We start from the raw sequence: 22,098 nt of genomic DNA, 5'->3' as shown, positions 1-22,098 counted from the left end.
TCCTTAATGGACCACAGGCACTGTCGCACTGCCGAAGCAAGGCCATGCCGTCATGCCATGCCTAAATGATCGGGCAAGGGGCCATCGTGGTTGGCCAAGTCAGGCGGAAATACCGATCCCTCGATGATATTCCGTGGAATGCCGCACCACCACCTGCGCTGCGGTTCATGCAGCGTTTGTTTACACTGCTGATGGCAGCCGACCATTGCAGGGGCCCAAGCTTGTTGACTCTTTGCTTGTCTTCCATTCCCGACGGCATTCTGATGGGGCCTCTATGCCTCCGTCAGGCCTCGATACCCCGTCAACGTCAGTGTTTGGCCATGATTGCACATTCCACCATGCTAATGAACGATGGTGATCATGAATGCAAAGAAACTACTAAAGCACTACTAACCTCTCGGCAATCCTTTCCACGCTTGTTGCTGCTTGGGATTACCTTCTTCTAATTATTGCCATTCTTTTACTTGCTCCCGTAGCATCGGTCTACTGTCACTCTTTAACTAACGCCCAATTCTTTCCCATTCCCTTCTCAAGTAATACCCTATTGCATTTATCATCATGAAGGGCTTCGTCGGTGGAATTCCCTTGGCCCTCCTGGCCGCTGCTGCTCAGGCGCAGGCCATGGAGCGCACTGTATGTCGAGTTATACCTGCCATCATGCACGAGCACCATCGCTAATTCATATCCAGATGAATGTCGGCAGCGTCCAGCCTCGCAACCACGATGGCTTCGGACACCCCGAGGTCGGAGGCACTGCTCTCGGTGGACCCTCAGGAAATGACGAGGATGGCACCTTCAACGTCCCTTATGCTGCCAGCATCCACACTCACTCTGATGTGAACGAGTTCAGCAAGGATGATCACTCTGTCAAGATCAAGGACACTGATGTCTACCCACCTAACGTCCACCCCGGCCCTGCTCTCGGCCCTGGCGCTGGTCCTTTCCCTATCAAGCGCAGCTGGCCTTCCGGTGGCACTGCTGAGGGTGGTCCTTCTGGCAACGATGAGGGCCAGACCTTCAACATGCCCATCACTGGCAACTTCAACACTGAGGTCAATGAGTCTTCCGAAGATGACCACTCTGTCGACATCAAGAACAAGAACATTCACCCTGCCCCCGTTGTTGCTCCTGTCTATACCCACCCCCGTCCTCATTTCGAGGGTCCTCCTGCTCATGTTGAGGAGCACCCTGTTCATGGCCGTCCTCACTACGATGGGCCCCACTACGGTGGCCCCCCCTCCTTTCTACGAGGCTGATGACAACAACAACGACAACTTCAATGGTGATCACTTCAACGTCGCCCAGAATGATCTTCACTCCGACTGGGTGAAGCGCGGCGGTCCTCCCCACTTCGGTGGTCCCCCTCCTTTCTACCAAGCCAATGGCAACAACAACGACAACTTCAACGGGGACCACTTCGGTGTTGTTGAGAACGACCACCATGTTGATTGGGTGAAGCGCTCCGCTCCTGGCGGAACTGCTCTGGGCGGACCTGGAGGTGGTGGCCACGGCCCTGCTGGTTACCCTGAACACGCTTCTGGAGGCACTGCCCTTGGTGGCCCCTCTGGTGATGATGAAGGCATCAGCTGGGGTCGTCCCATCACCGCTGATATCCACAGCCATGTGAACGAATACCACAAGGACGACCACTCCGTCGATATCAAGCACAAAGATATTCACCCCGAGCCTGTCTACGCCTTCGGAGCTCCATACAAGCGCCACTGGGGACCTCACAACGGTGGCACCGCCCTGGGTGGCCCTTCCGGAGATGATGAGGGTCAGACCTTCAACATGCCAATCACCGTGAACACCCACACTGGCATCAACGAGTACGCAAAGGATGACCACTCGGTGAAGATTAAGGACACCCACGTCCACCCAGCTCCTGTCTATGGTGGCCCTGGTCCGTATGTCCCCCACGGTGGTTACTTCCGCCGTGCCTACTCTCCTGACCGCGTTTCTGGCGGCGGCGGTGGTGGCACTGCTGAGGGTGGTCCCTCTGGTACCGATGGTGGTGAGAACTTCGGATCTCCCATCGATGTTGGTGTTGACACTGGTGTCAATGAGCACAGTGAGGACAACCATGCCGTCAAGATCGACAGCACCACTGAGCACCCTCACTACGAGCAGCCCGAGCTTCCCTGGATGACCTACCCCGAGGCCACCACCTATGAGGTTCCTTCTTCTCCTCCTGCCCACGAGATCGAGCAAGCTCCCCCGATTGAGGAGACCCACGAAGTTCCCCAGGCTCCTCCCCAAGTCGAGGTCCCTAAATACCAGCCCGCTCCTCCTGCTGACCCCCCCTCGCGAGCACCATGAGGAGGTTCCCCAGTGCGCAGCTGAGACCCACGAGGTCGTCCGCACCGTGACCAAGACACATTTCAAGGAGGTTCACCCCACTGCGACCACCACTGTCTATGAGAAGGCTCGTACCTCCGTCGTCACCCAGGCCGCCCAGACCTCTGTTGTCACCCTGGCCGCCCAGACCTCTGCTGTCACCCAGGCCGCTCAGACATCTGCTGTGCCCCAGGCTGCCACCCCCATGAACGACCCTGAGTCCAAGATCTACTCCAGTGCTGTCTTGGGCAGCCAGGCCGCTCCCTCCTCGTCCAACATCCCATACCAGAGTTACAACTACAACTCCCAGCGCCCCATGAGCACTGGTGCCTACTCCATGATTCCCGTCAACGTGCCCGCGCCTTCCTCCACCGCTATGTTGAAGTCCATGGCTACACCCTCCGCCAGCCAAGCCATGCCCAGCGGTGCCGACGCTATGAACAGTGCCAGCCCCTCTGCCACGCCCTCCCACGGCATGATGTTCCAAGGCGCTGCTACCCGTGCTTCCAGCGGCATCTTCTCTGCTATCGCTGCCGTCGCCGGTGTCCTGGCCTTCGTCTTGTAAGCGCAGTTGCCAGTGTATAATGGATGTGCTTAAGAGCCATGAAGAACTCCTGTCGATCTTTAAATTTTATTTCTTATCTTCCTTTCCTACTGTCTCTTTTTCGTATACTTTTTGTACTTTATTTCAATTTCTCCGCACTTAATGGTCGATTTGCTTCTGATGAGGTCTTGCCGTTTGAGAAATATGACTTGATTCTTTAAATTGCTTTCGCTAGTGTTCTTCGTAAGTCTTCGTAATGCTGGCTCTAAGCTTTGGGGCTTGAACCTTACCCCTTGTCTTCTTGGACGACCCATTTGAGGCCCGCCGTCGATCTCACGGTTAGGGTTCCGCGACTAGGTTTCGTCATCGCGAATCATATCAACCTTGATCTCACACCATTCATTCCAAGATTCCAGCAAACAATTGCAATAATCGAGACCAAGATGTCCATGTTCAGAACCTGAAAAGACCTGTTCTGAGAAGGCAAATTGACAACCAATCAAGGCATCCCATACACTTACCATAATGTGATATCATCACCCCATCATCCCCATTTCAACGCCTCGGACAGTGACATCAGTTCCAATCCATGCAATTGAACATCTATTTAAATCCCATACACTCCAAAGAGACACTTCCGTTCTAGAATGAACAATTAACAACATTATTCAGTTGAAAAACATACAATCAAACCAACCAACCACACCCTCCAACTCTATCAAAATGGTCCGCGAAACCCAAAACCAACAAGACCCGCACGAAGGCGGCTCAATCTTCGACATGGCAAAAGGAACCTCAATCCCCAACGACGCCGGAAAGATGCGCACAATCCCCTCCGTCCCGCGCCCCGACCAACGTGTCGAACATTTCGCCTTTGACAACGACGGCCTAGCCAAACCAACCACAGCAACAGCAGCCGATAACGCCACCGACATGCCACGCTCAACCCGGGACGTTGGACAGACCGGCGAAGTCCTCACCGGTGCAGGGGATACATTGCCAGCTGGTGTTGAGTCGAAGCGTGCGTTCATGGGGAATAATGTTCCTGGTGCGCAGGCTGATAGTCGGAGTCAGAAACATGATCGGCAGAATCGGGGAGCGTTTGATACGTATGCGAAGGAGGATGAGGAGTCGTGGGATTTGGTGGGGAGAGTCAGACTTCGAAATAGTTGGCTGATGTGTGAGCTTTCGAGTTCATGGATTCCAAGAATTGGATTATAGTTGGCGTGGCCACTATTGTATGAATGGATGTCTATTGACGATGCTGCCTTTCATGAAGGCTCTTGCGATGTATTATGATAAATCAAATATAACCTGATATATGGTTCTTTTTATACCCTTCGATCTCAGTTGAACGTGCTTGTGTATAAGTATAGGTACCAGATCAAGTAAATGATCTAGCTTCCTCAGCCCCAAAAAATCCTTTATAGATATCTTCCAAAACATCCCGCTTTCTCTTGCGAGTAGCTTCAGCCGCTTCTTCCTCATCATCCAATTCACCATCCGATTCCCTCGAAACCCACGAACGAATCGTCCCATCCCCATGCGCCGAAAAAAGTTCCACGCCTTCTCCACTCGCCCCATTGCCGCGCCATACAATATCATTTATACGCGCAGCACTGAGCGCACTGGATCGACCCCGAACCTGCGATTGCGAGGACATCGCCACACCGGGGAGTTTAAGTCGTTTAATGAAGGTTCCCTCGCGCAGTTCGAACATGAAGATCTCGCCGCGGTCATCTTGTTCATTGAAATTCGGCCAGAGGAGTGTTTCATGACCGGGTGTCATGAATCCCTTCGGGACAGAGTAGTGGGGCTCTCTCAGCTAAATGCGAAGTAGAGCTATTGCGTACCCTCGGACCAAAATGAACAAGTGTGTTCGCGCCACTCGCAGCATCCCATACCCTAATCCGCGCGTCTTGTCCCGTAGTCACAATATGACTACCGTTAGACGTCCACCGCACGCCCGTAACGGGCCCATTGTGCGCACGAGCAGTCGGTGAAAAGGCCGGGCGGGACTGGTAAGATGACGGGGCAGATCCTGATCCCGGGTCGACTAGACCGACCGGGTCGTCCATGTCTAGCGTTGCGATGGCGGAGTTGTGCCCTCCTTTCCGGACGTCGAAGATTATCACCCTGTTATCCACGGATCCTGATGCTAGCAGGTAGGGTTTATGCGGTGCCCATGCAACCGATAGTACGGCGGCATTATGGCCCGGCAGGCCGTGTGTTGCCAGGCCCGAACGTAGATCTACCAATCGGACCGATTGTTCTGAAGTCGCGACAGCCACGAGGAGAGTCGATCCGGGGGCGGAGGAGAATGAGTGTGCGTAGGGGGTGCAATCGAGATTGAAGGTGTGGAGGGGTGTGATTTCGGGGGATTGTAACGCTGACCATTTCAGTGTGCCGTCGTGCGCGGTCGAGAAGATGGTTGATGGGACTGGGTCGAATGGGTAGATCGAGAGCGAGGTTATGGCGTGTGTGTGGGCGGCGCTGTGTGAGGGCTTGCTTACGGACGCACAAGCTCGGTGGATATGTTCGAGCTCCGAGCCTCTGCTCTCGAGATCCCATAGGTGAATGGAGGGGTCGGCGCCTCCAGAGATCATACTGTATGTTGTATGTGTTGGTTAGAACCACACTGCAGGTGGAGGGGGTTGAAGCGAAGCCACATACTACCGTCCCTCGAACTGGTCAACTGCAAGACAATTCACTCCTGACTTGTGCGCATACAGCTTCTCTGTGGGATCAAAGTCTGGGTTCAATGTTGTGTCATCTTCAGACCGATCTGGCGCTGGCGCGGCTCTGCGACTGGAGAAGCGAATCCCTGGTGCTGGTTCGAGGTTGCGCACCAAGCGCTCCGTCTGCGCGGTGTGGAAGTCATTGGGAGCGACAGAGCCGAGGGCTCTGTTGAGCAGATAGGAATTCATTCATTCAGGGCAGTTGCAATAGAAGAAGAGCGGAGTAGCCACAGGCGATCGCGACGGGTGACCTCATCGGATCAACGTTGGGCCGTCGCATTTAAGCATGGCCCATTTTGGCAGTCGCATGTCTTCCTTCTCTTTCCCCCCACTCGAACATTGTTGATCTTGACTTGTCGCAGATCCTCGCACAGCAGAATGTCGTTTGGACATTCGGAGAACCTGAGTCGAGGCACATTTATCCAGCCACCTACCAAAGCACCAAGTTCTCGGAGGAAAAGAAAAGAGAAAGTCGAAGAGTCGCAGTCGCAGTCGCATTCACCAAGCAAAACAGTCAGATTTGAGGAGATCTCCAATCCTCAACCAAAGGCTCGAAGACGCCAGGCCAATCTCTATGATGCAGTCGCCGGTAAGATATTGCTCCATTTCAAATTGGCAAAGGTAGAATTAAAATGCTGACCGTAGACAAGGCCGTGTCACTGCCCGAGGGTTCGCCCAATCTACACCTATAGCCTCGAAGTACCGTGATACCGCGTCGTCAGGGGCCCGCATTCAACGACCAGAAGAAGTTCTTTTCCGCAAAGATCACCCCATGAGACAAGCCGAAAAATGCGAACCATACTTTGCGCACGAGGATCTCCCCGCCGACCGTCCTCTACCCAATTCGGATCTTCTCCAGTCAATACACGCCTACACCTCGGACTTCTACAAATACACACTAGGGGAGAGCGGGAGGAGAAGTCACTATAGCATGAATGAATCTGCATTGCTGGCGGTGGGGATTCTAGTCGAGGAAATGGCGAAGGATGGCCTGGGCGACAACGGTCATTTGCTCATGATCGAACCGCAGGGTCTGAAGGGTGATATTAGCGGCAATGCGGAGGATTTCTTGCCTAAACGTGGTCGACCAGTCGGTTGGAGGGCGGATGTCGATGGAAAGAAGCCGAAAGCTCCCCGGCGCAAACGTGCTCAGACTATCATCCAGCCCAGGCGCAAACGACCCAGACTCGAAGAGCTCATCGGTTCCAACAGGAAAGGCAGGGGCACTTGAGAGGTTGCATTGTCGGTGGGGGCATGCAATAGTCCACCTTGCAGCACTTTGCAGTCACCTGCATATGATACGATAATATTCATTTATGGACAGTGGATATCTACTAATGCCAACTTGAAGACCAATGGCCATGGTTCGATAAGGATGTTATGGCATGCAGCCCGTGGGCGCTGTTTCGAAGGGTCGAGCTGCAGGTAGTAAGTCACAGTACGGAGTATAGAGTCTGGGACCGACTACTACTCTTACCGACTGGAGAGTCGATGCCAGCCAACTCAGCCAACCCAGCCAACCCAGCCCAACAGGCGAGCTAGGAACAGCAAGGTCGGATGCAGCGCCAGATTCGAAAATTGGTGGTCGCATTAACTGCCAGCCTGCACAAAAATCCTGGGCAGACACCGTTGCTGATCAGATTGATCTACCCCATGGCCTGGCCATCATGGCCATAGTACTAGTAATGATCTAGGGACCATGGACTAGGCTAGGATCACGCGGCCAATTGCCCAACCCAATTAGCGAATTTTCCAATCGATGAATCAACGCAGTTATGAGTAATCCAGGGTATACCGTATGTTCTACATACTCGTAGAGTACTCGTACACACTCCCAATCCCATTTCAGCCTTGTATTTTGGGTCGAGATTAAAGAAGGTTGAAACGGACCGTCCTCCGTAAAAGGAATTTCCTCAGCCGCTCCTCTCCACCTCCTCCACCCGCGAATTGCTTAACTCCCCCATCGTTTCACCCGATCAGGAATGGCTCACCGTTTGAGTTTCAGTTGATCTGATTTTAGGACTCTTTCCCTCGGATCCCTCGGGACCCATTGATCCTAGCCATGGTACGTGAATCCCCCCTTGGTCTATGGTGGAGGATTGGGCATGAAAAGACAACCCAAGAACCAACCCTACACCGAGACTACGCCTAACAAGTCTGACTGACGCGTCCAACAGCCACCGAAGCTATCGAAAAGTGACAAACAGGATCTCATTGTGGCGCATCTTCGGGCGTCTGGCACCTGTCACACACTGAAAGATCTGGAGAAATCACTCCCATCAGTAGCCTCGATCAACAGCATCCAGGTCAAAGAATACATCCAAGCACTAACGGACGAGAACCGAACCCGAATCGAAAAGATCGGCAGTGGGAACTGGTACTGGAGTTTTGGCAGTGATGAAAGAATCCAACACGAACGCCAGTTGGGCCGGGTGAAGACGGAAGTGGAGCAGGCCCGCCAGAGCAGAACCGACGCGGCGGAGGCCCTCGCCACTGAAACCACGCGACGGGAGGAAGAGGCCGATTCCGGGCTTGAACGTGAATCAGAGCGCATGGCACTGCAGGAGCAAAGAGCCGAGCTCCAGGCGGTGGTTGATCGGCTTCGAGCAGAAACAGCGGCAGCACAGCCCGGTGGTGGAGGGGGAGGTGGCGGTGGACTCGATTCAGTACGCAACAAGGGTGTCCTGCAAGTTCGAGAGGAGCTAGCGGGGTTCAGGCAACAGGCACTACAATGGACCGATAATATCTATGTCTTGGAAGAATATCTGCGTCGGCTGGCGAGCGGGGACCGGGAGATTATCAATGCGGTCCAACGCGACTGTTATGGAGACGAATACGTGGATGGGGGCTTACGCGAACTAAGCTAAAGAGGAGAGGGGAGTATAGGATACATCCAATCATCCAATACCAGTGGCAGTCGTCCCCCAAAGCCCGAGGGAAAGGAGAGAAAAAGGAGAAAGCTTAGCATTCTTAGTCTCGTGGCTCTATCACTTACCACCCACCCATACCCATAGGGTCACCACCACCACTATCACACCTATAACCTATTGTAGATTAATGCCCAAACTAAAATAAGAACAAAACTTGAAAGTTTACCAAGTGAAACGTGCCACCAAAAAGCCGAGTCACCCTGCCCAGGGACTAGTTCGAACCCACGAAGCTTGACTGAGCGAGTGTAGTCTGCGTAGTCTGCGGCTTATCGCGAAACTCGCCCTGCAACTTCCCCCGGGCCCCCTCTTCCCTTCCACTTCCACTTCCACTTCTTCCTCTCTCTCTCTTATCCTCAACTTCCATTCTCCCCATACTGCGCCACCCCTTCCATTCCTCCCCTTCTTCTTTCTCTCCTCTCTTCTCCCCCCCTTCAGCCACCCCCTCGTACCTAATTCGACTCCCAACTCAACTCCCCCGACTTGCTTTAGGCTCCCGGCGCTTACAGTCTCCCCCATCTCCCCCATCTCCCCCGACTCCCCGACTCCCCGACTCGTTCGCCCCCAACCCTCCGGCGACATTCGCGCGCTTTCTCAAGAAACAATGTGGTCGAGGGATCATCGGTCATAACTGCCTATACATCTGGCCTCGATTCTCGCCCGGATATACCCCGTTGAGTTGGAATCCGGTCCGTCTGCATCCCGTCCTCGTCCTCGAACGTCGGGCTCTCGACAACCAGGACGTGTGCAGTCCGTGCAGTCGCGCGGTCTGACGGCTTTCTCGATATCCTGATACTCTCCAGTCCAGTCCAGTCCAGGCCAGGTCTATCGCCCACGCCGCCACATCCACATTCTACTCAAGCATTCTCCCCGATAGATCGCCCTAGCTGTTTCCTTCTCCAGCCACGACCTCGAACGTGCTGTCAACCCCTCGCGATTGGATCTGCAGCTATCTGATTATCCCCTGTTCCTCTCACCCCACCCCACCTCTCATTTGGATCATCGCGGCAGTCTGTATAGATGCAGCGACCCCCGGCTGCGTGTCATGTCCTCCAACCCTCCCACCCAGACCACCACGTCTCCGGTCATCAGTCGGAATCGCAATTCCTTTCTTTCAAAGTTTCGCTCCCCGCTCGGTAATCGAAATCGAAGCGTCACCGATTATTACATCGATCTCGACGATCCCTGGCGCTCTTACTTCCCCGGCGATGTCATCAAGGGGACCGTGATTATCACCGTCGTGCGCCCGGTCCGCATCACCCATATTGTCGTCTGTCTCCATGGATTTGTCAAGGTCTTTAAGAATGCGATGCCTGCAGGTGAAGTGGCACCAGATCTGGGTTATCTAGGCCCGGGTCGTGGCCGGCGCGGCGCGGAATACATGGGCAACGGGTTAGCGAGCTTGTTCGAGGATGAAGTCGTTCTCTGCGGCGAAGGACGCCTTAAGGAGGGTATCTACAAGTTTCGTTTCGAAATGAGCCTCCCACCTTATGCTCTCCCGAGCAGTATCAACGTGCGCATTCACTTCTTGTCTACTCTTTCCCCCAAATGACTGACTGACCGATCTCATCCTTTCTAGTTCGAGCGAGGCACTATCTCCTACTCCCTAACTTCCACCCTCACCCGACCGACCACGATGAACCCTACACTCACCTGCCGAAGACGGGTCAATCTTCTAGAAAATATCGACATTGCGCCCTTTCCTGCCCCCAAGGCCCGCATCGTCACTCTCGAACCAATCTCAAAACGCTCCAAATCCAAAGCAAAGGCCAAGTCCGTTGCCTCCGACGCCACCCCAGGACCCGACACATCCTCTATAGATACCCCGGTCAGCGGAACTGCCGCTTCAGTCGACAACCGCCCGCCACTCAGCCCGTCACCTAGCAACGTCAGTTCTTCAAGTCGACCGAGCAACAGCAGCCAGAGTTTTCACATCGCCAGCGACCCCAGCTCGTCAACGAGTACAGGTGGCGGGCGCAACAGCGAAGGTCGCAGTGCGACCCCGTCTGTCTCAGATCGCACAATCACCGCCAAAGCCGAGGTTCTACGTGCTGGTGTGCTACCGGGCGACACACTACCCATCAAAGTTACTATCAACCACTTCAAACAAGTGCGCAGCGCGCAAGGCATTGTTGTGACTCTCTACCGGCAGGGCCGTATCGATCTTCACCCTGCCATCCCGATAGGTTCCACTGGGAATGGAAAGAAGCCGGTTTATGAGGATTGCTATCCCCGGTCCCGCACAGGGCTTGGTGGATTGACGTTGGGCACCAGTCGCACCAGCAGTACCTTCCGCAAAGACCTATCTCAAACATTCGCACCGCTCATCGTGGATCCTAGCAACATGACGGCAACCGTCAAAACATCCATCCGAGTTCCCGAGGACGCATTCCCGACCATCACTCGCGTTCCCGGCGCCATGATCAACTTTCGTTACTACGTGGAAGTCGTGGTCGACTTGCGAGGCAAGATCACCTCCCCAGACCGTTTTATCCCACGCTTTAAAATGGTATCAGGCGGCAGCAATTTCTCCCCCAGTGGTCAGGTTCTGAATCCGGCTGACGCCAACGGGAATAACCTCACCGCCAATTGGGCAGGAAATATCTTGGATACGGATCATATTCGCCGGGAAAAGGGCGTGATTTCGGTGGCTTTTGAGGTGGTTGTCGGTACGCGAGATTCGCAGCGCGGCCAATCTTCGCTAGAACGCACTACATCCAACGTCGCTGAATCCACCACATCTCAAAATGCCCAACCTGGCGCAACAGGGGCTTTGATCAACCCCGTTGATGGAGAGGAATGGCCCGAGGCCAGTCCGATGCCTGTCTCAAGTGCTGAGTATGGCCAAGAGGACTATGGATTCCCAGAGGGGGCTTGGTCTGAGTACCCTGAAGAATATCACGAATATCCGCAACCGATAGCGCCCATTGGGCCCATGATGGCTCACCCCGAGGTGGAAGAGCCCGTGGACGAAAAGACTCGACTACGACGACACGAGGAGGCTCTGTTGCCTGGTGGGCCAGACGAGGACGAAGCAGGGCCCTCGAACGCCGAAGTGGCGATGCCGACAGCGCCTGTTCTACCGGAGGACCATCTGCTGCAAGACTATGAGCATCTACCTTCTCCCGGTACTGAGGGCGTCTCGCACGCAGTTCCTCACCCGGTCCGATCTGCTGAGTCTTTGCAGACTATCGTTGTCAACGGCAGCGCTCCCGAAGCCAGCGAACCCTCCGCTCCGAGCGAAGACAAGCAGGAACTGGAGCGGCAGCGATTGCTTGACCAGACAAGCGCACCCAGTGCACCGCCGGAAGAACCGAATGGCATTGGCAGTGGCAATGTCAATGGCAATGGCAATGGCCACGGTCACGGCGAACCCGGTGAGGGTCCAAGCGCTCCGGTGTTTGATGAGGACGACCAACTCGTTGGCGGCACGGCGCACGCGGACGAATCCCTACCTCGGTATCAGCGATGAGGAGAGGATCCGATCTGTTGTTCAAATCATTTTATTATTATTACTTGTACATTTCGCATTTTGGGGCCAGGACATGGAAGATACCACTACTCGCATATTTCTGAACACACGGCGCGAGGCGTTAACCGAATGTAACATATGGAGATAGCGATAGCTCAGCTATATACAATCATACGATTATTTTCGTATTCTACTATTCTACTATTCTTTTCTATGCTTTTCTTTATTATCGTCTATTTTACTCTATTTTACTCTACTCCAACTCCAACTACCACCCTACTCCTCTTTAAACACTAAACAGGTGGCATCAACCGAGTGGCTTATCTCCACGGGGAAGGCCTTGGAAGCCTTGGCGCCCCAACTCTGCCTCGAACGATAAACCTCATCTCCCCCTGTCACCTCCTCCTCTCCCCTCCACCTCCACTTCTACCATCACTTCAAAATGGCATTCAAGAGCGGGTCGTTCGCGACCTTCCTCATCCTCTGCCGTTAGTCCTATCCCCATCCATAACCCCAATCCATCCCTCCACCCAACCACCAACCACCAATCCCCATTTCAAATCAACCCCCGACCCGGACCCCAAGTTAACCTCCCCTCTTCTACTAGCAACCTGCTTCTTCCTAGGAATAATCTTCTCCCTATTCCCATACGACTACCCAATCCTCTGGTCAACAGTAACAACCCCAGCAAGCCACTATGACTACTTCGAAGCCCACCTCCGCTTCCTCCACGCCAGTCCACCCCTAATCCCACGAATCCTCCACATCGTAATCTTCCTCGGTCTCGCGGGCCTCGTGACAAAACTCTACCGCCCCACCGAATCAAACATGCTCTTCGACGGCGCCTCGCTCGTCCTCTACATGTGCGGCATTACAGTCTACATCGCGAATATCGTCAAGGGACTCCGTCTCGCGTCGGCGGGTCGGTATGGTGCCGATCTTTCCAGCGGACCGGATGATAAGGATCAGATTCTGGGCCGGGAGGATTCGCTTAAGGTTCTCGCTGCTAGTAATACGATCTTGGCGCTTGTCCTGGTCGGTATTCTGGTGTTGCAGGCCGGGCAGTGGTATGCGGAGCGTAAGGATGCGCAGGAGTTTGAGAGCTTTGCGGTTGGGAAGAAGGATAAGCATGAGGGGGGTGCTGAGGGGGTGGCGAGTGCGAGTTCGTCGGGGGTTAAGCCTGGACGGTCGGGGAGTCAGAGGAAGAAGAGTAATTAGGTGTGCTTTTGGTGGGTTGGGGTTTGAGGGTGTGGTATCTTCTTCTTCTTCTTCTTCTTCTTCTTGCTTCTTTTGTCTTTCTTGGGGGGATGCGCTGGGCTGGGCGGCTTAGGCTTAGGCTTACTTGCCTTCCAACTTCGTGCATCTTCGAGGTCAATGGTTTCATTATTCTACGGAGTATACTGTACGACTCTCTTCTCTTTGTCTGCCTAATTGGTTGAGGCTGCTCTACACCCCGGGTCGAGAAGGAAAGGCATTTTACTTTCAGCTGTGACTTTTTTATGGTTCTTGCATTGTGAATTCTCGAATGGATGTCGAGTTCGCATGTTCTATGTACACAGGTCCCCTGGTGGCGCACTATGGCATTTGTCTGTACGATGGATGTGGAATGAAATGCAGAAATTGAAAATGGAAATTGCCTCGCAAGTGTCATGGATGGGCGTCTGGGATGCTGTACCCAAACGTATCGTATCGTGTCGCAGGATCAATGCGGGTGATGGATGATAAATGGTAAATGGTAATGGTAAATAATGGAAGATCAGACCAGATTGGATCAGATTGGATCGAAACCAAGGTTGAACAGATCAGATCAATATGAAGATAGCAGGTAGATGTTGGGAATAATGTCGTCACATCGCAGAAGGGGAATCATAAGTGGCAGTGCAGGTCATAATGAAGGGTAATGGTGACAACAATGGATGTCAAAACAAGGCATATAAATGCATGAGATGAGATGGGATGAACGATGGTGTTTAAGCGAATGAGAATGGGCTGCGGGGAAGATCTGGCGAGCGCGGGCTCAGGGCCTTCGCGAAGAGATCTTCGCCTGAGTCGGCGCTGGAAGTACGCACGATAGAACTCATGGAGCTGATGGGTGCGAAGCCAGGCGCGTCGGTGCTGTTCTGCGCTTCTTGAAGAGCTTCAGGCGGGTGTAGTGCGACGGGCTTGAGGGACTCCGGTACTGATGGGTTCAGCTGTGACATCGGCGTTGGGGTAGGGTTCGTATCTGGAGTTGGCATGGAGTGCGGTGCGCGTTTCGCGGCATTTCTGAATGCACTGAATGACGAAACCGCAACGTCTGGCGATTGCGGCGAGAGAAGATGTGCTGTGTTTGGACTCGAGTCTGGTGATGATGATGTGAGTGACGCTGACTGCGGCTGCGAGACAGTAGATAACTTACTGTCATTCGCCGACAAGTCCTTCTCGCTGGTCTGCAACTTCAGTCCCTTGAGCTTGTCGGTCAATTTGCGCCCACTAATGGGTGAGACTGGCGTGGCTGGTCCTGTCGGGAAAACAGAGTTAGAGGTCGACGACTCGCGGCTGCTAACGATGTCGCCGCCTCGTGCGGTGACTCCGAAGTTCGTCTCAATCCATTCTTGCTCTTGCATTGCCATATGCACTGCAACCCCCTCCACATTGTTTAGGCATTCGGCATGGATTTCTCGCTCGAGGACGCGGAGGCGCTTCTTCGCCCAGATCGTGTGTAGGACTCCTTTCTTTCCCGCCGAACGACCGGACACTCCCAACTCAGGAGGGAAGATGGCGGGGAGGGGATTCAATTGGAATGAATCGCGGGACTGTGGGGGGAGCAACATCGGGCTTGTCTGAAGAGTCTCGGGGTTCGTAGAAGAGTGTGACGTTCGGAGGGATGGTGACGTTTGGTGGAAGCAGAAAGTAGAAACGACGAAGGCTGTCACTAGGTCGATCATCTGCGGGTAAGACTGTAGTCTTGCCGGTCCACGAGACATGCCACGACCCTTCAGCTGCAGAGCGGGTCAAGTCGTCGTCCTCCCATTCGATCATGAGGATCTTAGTGCCATCGTTACCCTTTCCGGCTTCGAATTCGAACCGGGCAAGGGCGGTTATGGAGAGTGTGCTCCCGTTGAGACCACGAGGTGTCTCCAGGTCAGCAAATTCACTATCTGGAGTGAAGGTGGGCGGTGCTTGAGCCATCTCGGTGCAGGATGGGCACAAATTTGGAGGGAGGGGAGGGGGCGCACGGAACACAGAATCGGGTCGTCGGGGGTGATCTAGATAGGCTGACGCGCCGCTCGATGCCGGTAGAAAGTGTATGGGGGCAGAGCCAGGCTGAGTCCACGGGTTGAGGAGGTGCAACGGTTGGAGGGGGAAATGAAGGTGAAGTGCGGGTCAATCAAATCACGGGATTCCCCTACGGAGGACATACTCGATGCTTTGCCGCTTTCAATGTGCAGTCCCTACTGATCCTAGCCGCTTCGAGAGGCCCTTCGAACGATCTCGACGATATAATTCGTGGATATGCGCAAGGTCAAGCCCGCTCGCTCGCCCCCCGCCTCTATTAATAGCACCAGCCCGCCATGTGTTTCTTTCTTCAGCTGCTGGTGCTTCCTTTGAAGACTTGATAAAGAGCATTCGGCTCTCTTCTCCCTCGAAATATCAAAGCTCATATAATTTTTCATTGTCCAGGTTTCTTTATGGGAATCGCAAGCCGACAGAACTCCCTGAAAGAGTGCCTGAATGGGGTGTTCTCGAAGATCTATTTTTGGCAAAATGCAATGTGATGAAACGTGACCGGCATGCATCTCATCACCATTTCCAATCCCCTTTCATTTATCTCAAACTGCAAGATCGCGCTTCAAAGCTCAAATCATGGGTTTGATATCTTTGTGCGTAGCTCTCTAATGTAGACGTTGAAAATGGCCGCGTTGTGTAAAGTATGCTTCTACTAGGTAGTATTATAGTATGCCTACATAGTACTAATACTACTCGTCGGTGAGTGGCGTTTCTACTGCCTCAGTAGATGTATTTGAATCATACATTTTATGAATCGCCTTTACGTATATCGGGACATAAAGGCTCTCCGAATCTGCGTCCATAATTGCAAGACGAGCTCTCCGGAGCTTGAACTCATACAATTATACTCTCTACCAGGGCACTGTTATGAAAGGTATGTAGACAAGTTTGCTCGATCGATCTTTGAAGAGAGTTACTCACTCTTCCAAGGTCCAATAAATCTGCTCTGAATACATCGAGCGAGGAATAAGGCGTTTATCACACCCCAAGCAGAGATGGCTGGCTTGTATCAGATTTATCTAATGGTATACTAAGTAGTCTTTGAAACATTGGAATCAATCTTAAGTGCCTCGGGGGTATGAAATCCACATGAGACTCAAGTTTATGTTTGGTTTAAAGAAGAGCTCATACAAAGGTTGATGTGAACCGGACAAAAGTGGTCAAGGTATTCCGTAGACTCAATGATTTATCAATCTGAATGACTCTATCCTCCTGAGGTCCGGGTTATGCATTCAAGGATTCGTTCATTACCCTTCTCCTACCTAATTAATGTTGAAAGAAGACCTGTATACTAGTATTCTTTCCAAGTGAGCCCCGCGCGTGAGGACCTGGGTTGAAAAAGGACAAGAGTCAACGACCCCGAGGCCAAGGCTCAATTGTCAACTCTGGCAGACTACTAGTAGATAGCTTAACAATTAATTGACAAGATAAAACCTAACGAGATAAACAGATCACCAATTGAGTCACCATATTATTTCATGCACTCGCTCGAATGAGACACAAATTAGATGGATCTTCTTTGGCAGAAAGACGGAGCTGCCAAAATGATGCCACGTCGCATCTATCACTCCCAGTATACCTTTTTTAGATAGAGCAACATGCCGCGCGCATGGAAATAGTCAATGTGACGGAATTCAAAAGCACATCTTAATTTAGAATCAATAGCGAAGCTAAAGTCATGAAAACATCGAGATAGGGCTGGAGTGGGACGTTGTATCATACTGTATCGTACTGAAGGGCCGTTTCTGAAATGAAATGTGCATTTCAACACCAAAACAATTGATCTGTGACATTGGATTGGATGAAAGTAACCTAGAACTGGAGTTACGAAACATAACCAAAAAGCTGATGCTGCAGCGTGCCATTCTAGTGCCGATGGGTATGGTCAATGTTGACCGCGGGAAGTGGAAGACATCACGAATAGTATGCAGCTAACAGGGGGCGGGAGAGCTGCCCTGCATATTTCGTGGATCTGAATATCTAAAATTATCAACAGGCTGACGTTTTGGTTCTAAGAATAGTCATTCGAAGAGGGGGAGGGGAGGGATGTGGACAGGATCAACAGTAAGTAGTTGAGAGGAGTTCAAAATTTGGTGGCAGAAATTCTGGAACTAGAAATCATCCATAATTTTAGACCAATCACAGAAGCTACTGAGCATAGTGTTAACATATCAGCCCTGTGCCTTAGCATGGGGAATCACGAAAGGCATGCATTAGTTTCCAGCTCGTCCATATGCAAAGTGGCGGTCGCAAGCCTGAATTCGCTGCAGTCGGAACTGTGATTCGTTGATACATAATTACTAGGAACACTAACGGGATATTTTTGGAATCCATACGACTCTAAGTCGATCACAATATTAGCAGATAGAGGGAAGCGCTCTGTTGGCGTTCTTGCTTTTCGAAAAGTGCTATTATTAACAACTAAATTGCCGCCCACGAATACCCCACACCGGAGGCCCCGCGGTATGCTTTTTTTAGGAGCAACACACATATTTTACTTTTGCAAAAAGTGATATTGAACATAGATTCTAAAGCTCTGTCCAAGGTTGAATATTCATTTTGAAAAAGAAATGGTTATTGTGAAGGGAATCGTGAATAGCTCAACTCTAGACTTCGTATCCGAGAACCAAACTCGCCATACCCCAACTTGATGGGCTTAATGGCCCCTCAAATAAAATGATTGAACAGGTGAGGTTCAGATTGGAAACTTCCAAAAATAACGCCCCGTCTAAATCTCCACTGAAGAAGACATGGGGTTTGCGCGACAATCATAGGTCGGATTCAAGAGCGCATCGAGATAGCTATCACGCCGGGCTATTTTGGGTCACACCATTTACGGTAGAGATAGTTTGGGCGCGTCAAAAAAGTGGTTGATCGACCCTTTGAATGTCATGGAAGGGCACGTTCAAAGGACGGGCGTCGAGGAATGACGTTTCCAGCTACTGACCTACCGGCAGGGGTGGAGGCATACGTTCCTTGCATGCGACCGGGTGATACTAAATTTGGAGTCTTCACAGCTGGGGTCATGATCCCTGTTTGAGCTCTCCTGACTACCGCCTGTTCCCTGCCTCTGCTTCGTGCTGTGAACAAATTGCAGGATCAAAGTGGGCAGCAGTGTGATGAAACGCTGTCGGCAACGTAAATGGAGTCCTCGACTAGGCGTAAGGTTCCCGCTTGATAAAACTATTGAACCGTACCGATCGAGTTCAAGGGACTGATTCGCTGTCTATCGCTCGTCGGGCCCCCATCGTCCGTGATGTGATATTGACTAAATGTTTCCGACCGTTTATTGGCCAAATTGGAGGGATGGGAAGCACATAGAGCACAAAGCCTAAAAACGGTCTGTACTTCCTCCCAGACCAAAAATAGCCCAAAATAGCTCACCCCTCCTTATACCTGCAGGAGGATGTAGTCGAGGACCAATCCTTTCACTTCCCTACCGAGGTGGGTCGAGCAGGGAGCCCGACAGCCTGATCCCCCGCGTGATAGCCCCGCTGCACTCAACCAATAGTGGGAAAATTTGTGACAGTTTTGCATTTCCGGCATACGCTAAGCATATATCGAATAGCGCCGGCGCTTAAATGAGATTGATGAGCGGTCCGACAGTACGGACCACCAGGTTCTCGGTAGCGATTGGATGGAACTATAGAGGGGATTTCGTTTGATTCTGATCATCCAACTGTTGTTGGAAGCATTCGAAATGCCAGCTCACATTGAATATTTCTTGATGGGACAAATCGGGTGGCTCAATCGTGTCACTTGTGAGCATGCGGGGTGGAATTCGACCTGAATCATTTTTGAGCTTCTTTCTGGGACGCTGTACAATCAGACGAGCCTTCTTGCTGTAAGATTTGTCGTCATGCGTACTGGGTCTTGTCTGATGGTACCGAAATTATCCTCGTAATTTGTGGCCCACCATGTTCTTCCTTATGCCCTGTATGTCCATTTGAAATGAATGCATCGGTCGCCATGTGAGGATGGATCTCAATCATTGTCTCCATTCTCATACTTGGTGCCTAGGCCCACTAGAAATCCCACCTCTGCATTAGTATTCAACATGAAGTTCTCAAGATTGATTATCCGTGACCTGTACATACGTCCACCGGGGACTTGTTCACCCCATTTACTACAACTCATAGTAACCAGCTTTTCACTTTTATATAAGTCACCCTGCTTTCATTAAGACGCTCAAAGGAGAATAGCAGTTCACCCCGTGACTTGGATTATATGTAGGTGTACGAAGCTGGCTAGCCTTGCGTAATCTCCGATCTTTTCGTCAGACGAAATGGGTACGATACGTGTGTAAATACACTTGTGTATTTAATACATAGCGTATGTATCAGCCTTGGGACTCAGGCCGTGTCGGTCATAACACCAGCCCAGTTTACAAGATCAAGAAAAGGGTGGTGGCTGAGGGACCATTTCTTTTCAAGCGCTTATGTCTGTGTTGGCTCTGAGAAAATGGCTAGATTGATGTGCTGTAAGCGACTCCTTCGAGTCTAAAGCCTTCTCACTACCAGGCGGCTCAAGTACGGGGCTTAATAATGGGGCTGGAATCTACCAGCTCTCTATTACAGGGCAAATGTCAAGGGAGTGTGGCGTACAAATGGTTCTATGATTTGTCGCTGTTCCCCTAGCGTTCCGTCCTGTTGGCGCTCGCATTGTTCCAAGAGCTTCGTGGTCCCCAAATTCTGCGTCGATTCTACGAGTCTAGGCCCATTATAGTAATTAGCACGGCCTAGGAAACGCCTTGACACACACAGGTCTCTGTGCAATGGGACATGTCTAATAATGATAGGGCAATTGTGTGCATATAATGCCATTAGCGTAGCTATTCTGTCAGCCCATGGCGAAGTCAAACACTCGCTACCAAGCTATCAGACTTGATTTATTGCCGAAGGGCGCCTATTCTGGCGTCCTTTAATATAGACCTCTGAAGCTTGAACCAAGAGTCTGAGTCTGGAGTGTAAGGGTCAATTTACAAAGGTCGGATCCATATTTTGCTTGAGCCTCTCGGGAATAACAAGTGCATTGCATTAGTCTGATCTAGATGCGGCCAGGATCCCCAGGCTCCACCGTACCTTGTACTGTTGGTTTCTCATAGCTAAGCCGCGAATACCAACAATTCATGCGGCTAACACGTGGAAATTCGCCGGAGGAGTTCCGGAGGTAACCATTGCCTTGGGTTTGATCATGCTTTCGAGATCCCTGGCGCATATAGGATTACCGAAACTGGCCCTAGCAATCCTTCCGTTGCTATGACTCTTGATGTTTTACAAATAGGATCAGATTTCTAACCAACATCACTAGCTAAATTCCGTTGGTACCGCGGCTCTCTGACATGGCTACGCTGAGGCCCATGGCTATGCTTCTTAGGTTCCACGTATGTAGCTGTATTTTATCATGGCGCCAATATTTTCAGCCATGGAACAAGATTAAGTTACACATACCTTTTCAAATGCTTCAATGGAATATGTAGGAGGATAATGAGAATGATTGATCCTATTGATTGTGACCCATAGGATAGTAGTAGTTATATCTTGCGGCGCAAACGCAAATAGTGTTAATAATTCATTGTTGTTTGGTAATAAATTGGTTGCGACCAAAAAGTTAACCGTTGTAGCCCCCACGTAACGACCAGAAAAGATGGCCTTGCATTCCCTTTGCTCCGCCACCAACAGTAAAGCAAATAAGACATTGGACAAAAATGAATACACGTCAGAAACTCCATTCCCAATCCACCAATCCTTCGCATTGCAGGAAATCCCGGTTGGGCAAAGAGGCATTAGGCATTAGCCGAAAACAAAAAAAAAAAACAGGAACCAATGGCGCAGGTAAACAAATGCAAATCCGTTCTAACAAGGTCGTAAACACTCCGCATTTGGACAGTCGCATGACATCCCCGACAGCCAGAGCGATTGTAGTAAAAGATAGAACAGAAAAAAAAAACAACCAAGACGCTCCAGAATGCAAAAAGCTCCGCCCCCACTAACATTGGGGGGGGCTCGTGTACGCTTTTGATCCATGCACTAGTCATCCCGACTTTCGCTGGTCTTGCGGCGCTTGCCCTTAGGCGGGGGTTCCAAATGTGTACGCTTGTATGTCACAGTTCTAGTCACAACCTGGCGCACGCTAACGGACTTGCTACCCGCACTCCTCGGCGTTTCGATATAGCGAATTTTCCAATCGGAAGGAGTGTAAGGGGAAAGAATGGTACGTGCACTGCGGGGCGAGTCTGTCATCGGCGAGTAAGCACATGATGGCGGGATGCGCAGACGGCGGAGAGAAGGCAACCTTGCAGACTGTGGGCTGGGTGATTGTTGACTTGTTGCTGGTGAAGGTGGTGGAATGGCACTGGTTGTCTTGGGGCCATCGCTCGATGCGCTCGATGGGACAGATATCGGAGAAGGTCTTCGTTTCTCGAAATTAAATCGTTTGAATTCCACACCTGCACTGACGGGGCTGAAGACGGGCGTCAGTGCCTCGAGAAACTTTTTGTAAGAATCCGGTGGTGTAATAGAGCTCGATGAGCTTGCACTGTCTTCTTCACTCTTGATCTGCTCGGATGTCGCGGTGAGGGGGGGTGTCATGAAGCTCGGAGGGGAATGTCATGGTTTTGGGTGTTTTGAGAGGATGAAGGACAGGTTTAGTGGACGGCATGATGGGCAGATTGGCTTCCCCGGAAAGGTAGCAAGATATATGCGACAGGTGAGGGTTGTGGGAGGCGAAGGAGAGAAAATGAAAGAGTGAAATGGGGTTGACAAGTACGTCAAAGCGCAGCGCAGCACAAGCGGTGGCGCGGGCGGATAG

General features: G+C 51.7%; 10 protein-coding genes across 10 annotated transcripts; 6 read left to right on the top strand and 4 right to left on the bottom strand.

Moving 5' to 3' along the window:
• Positions 1-61: 61 nt before the first annotated feature.
• N7481_007560 (uncharacterized protein) lies at positions 62-259 on the bottom strand (the record flags this gene model as incomplete). The annotated part of the gene is made up of 1 exon (XM_057266779.1): positions 62-259. The coding sequence occupies one exon, from the start codon at positions 257-259 to the stop codon at positions 62-64; it is 198 nt and encodes a 65-aa protein (XP_057120980.1).
• A 299-nt stretch (positions 260-558) lies between these two features.
• On the top strand, positions 559-2,902 carry CweA (uncharacterized protein; the record flags this gene model as incomplete). The annotated part of the gene is made up of 4 exons (XM_057266778.1): positions 559-633; positions 690-1,190; positions 1,252-2,265; positions 2,312-2,902. 4 exons carry the CDS (start codon positions 559-561, stop codon positions 2,900-2,902), a joined length of 2,181 nt encoding a protein of 726 aa, XP_057120979.1.
• A 702-nt stretch (positions 2,903-3,604) lies between these two features.
• N7481_007558 (uncharacterized protein) lies at positions 3,605-4,102 on the top strand (the record flags this gene model as incomplete). Its single annotated transcript, XM_057266777.1, has 1 exon — positions 3,605-4,102. The coding sequence occupies one exon, from the start codon at positions 3,605-3,607 to the stop codon at positions 4,100-4,102; it is 498 nt and encodes a 165-aa protein (XP_057120978.1).
• Positions 4,103-4,265: 163 nt separating this feature from the next.
• Positions 4,266-5,808, bottom strand: N7481_007557 (WD repeat protein; the record flags this gene model as incomplete). The annotated part of the gene is made up of 3 exons (XM_057266776.1): positions 4,266-4,676; positions 4,735-5,488; positions 5,555-5,808. 3 exons carry the CDS (start codon positions 5,806-5,808, stop codon positions 4,266-4,268), a joined length of 1,419 nt encoding a protein of 472 aa, XP_057120977.1.
• A 189-nt stretch (positions 5,809-5,997) lies between these two features.
• On the top strand, positions 5,998-6,850 carry N7481_007556 (uncharacterized protein; the record flags this gene model as incomplete). The annotated part of the gene is made up of 2 exons (XM_057266775.1): positions 5,998-6,208; positions 6,270-6,850. 2 exons carry the CDS (start codon positions 5,998-6,000, stop codon positions 6,848-6,850), a joined length of 792 nt encoding a protein of 263 aa, XP_057120976.1.
• Positions 6,851-7,681: 831 nt separating this feature from the next.
• On the top strand, positions 7,682-8,486 carry N7481_007555 (putative GAJ protein; the record flags this gene model as incomplete). Its single annotated transcript, XM_057266774.1, has 2 exons — positions 7,682-7,684; positions 7,797-8,486. 2 exons carry the CDS (start codon positions 7,682-7,684, stop codon positions 8,484-8,486), a joined length of 693 nt encoding a protein of 230 aa, XP_057120975.1.
• Positions 8,487-9,591: 1,105 nt separating this feature from the next.
• On the top strand, positions 9,592-12,018 carry rim8 (pH response protein PalF; the record flags this gene model as incomplete). The annotated part of the gene is made up of 2 exons (XM_057266773.1): positions 9,592-10,059; positions 10,126-12,018. 2 exons carry the CDS (start codon positions 9,592-9,594, stop codon positions 12,016-12,018), a joined length of 2,361 nt encoding a protein of 786 aa, XP_057120974.1.
• Positions 12,019-12,460: 442 nt separating this feature from the next.
• N7481_007553 (putative secretory component protein shr3) lies at positions 12,461-13,236 on the top strand (the record flags this gene model as incomplete). Its single annotated transcript, XM_057266772.1, has 2 exons — positions 12,461-12,506; positions 12,626-13,236. The coding sequence occupies 2 exons, from the start codon at positions 12,461-12,463 to the stop codon at positions 13,234-13,236; spliced, it is 657 nt and encodes a 218-aa protein (XP_057120973.1).
• A 752-nt stretch (positions 13,237-13,988) lies between these two features.
• On the bottom strand, positions 13,989-15,189 carry N7481_007552 (uncharacterized protein; the record flags this gene model as incomplete). The annotated part of the gene is made up of 2 exons (XM_057266771.1): positions 13,989-14,813; positions 14,875-15,189. 2 exons carry the CDS (start codon positions 15,187-15,189, stop codon positions 13,989-13,991), a joined length of 1,140 nt encoding a protein of 379 aa, XP_057120972.1.
• Positions 15,190-21,317: 6,128 nt separating this feature from the next.
• On the bottom strand, positions 21,318-21,878 carry N7481_007551 (uncharacterized protein; the record flags this gene model as incomplete). The annotated part of the gene is made up of 1 exon (XM_057266770.1): positions 21,318-21,878. One exon carries the CDS (start codon positions 21,876-21,878, stop codon positions 21,318-21,320), a length of 561 nt encoding a protein of 186 aa, XP_057120971.1.
• Positions 21,879-22,098: the final 220 nt, after the last annotated feature.

Source organism: Penicillium waksmanii (genome assembly GCF_028829765.1).
Source record: "Penicillium waksmanii strain IBT 27052 chromosome Unknown utg000007l:1.0-4314555.0:1.0-4317578.0, whole genome shotgun sequence".
In the NCBI taxonomy this organism is placed as follows: domain Eukaryota; kingdom Fungi; phylum Ascomycota; class Eurotiomycetes; order Eurotiales; family Aspergillaceae; genus Penicillium; species Penicillium waksmanii.
This window is presented reverse-complemented; position numbering and strand designations above follow the sequence as displayed.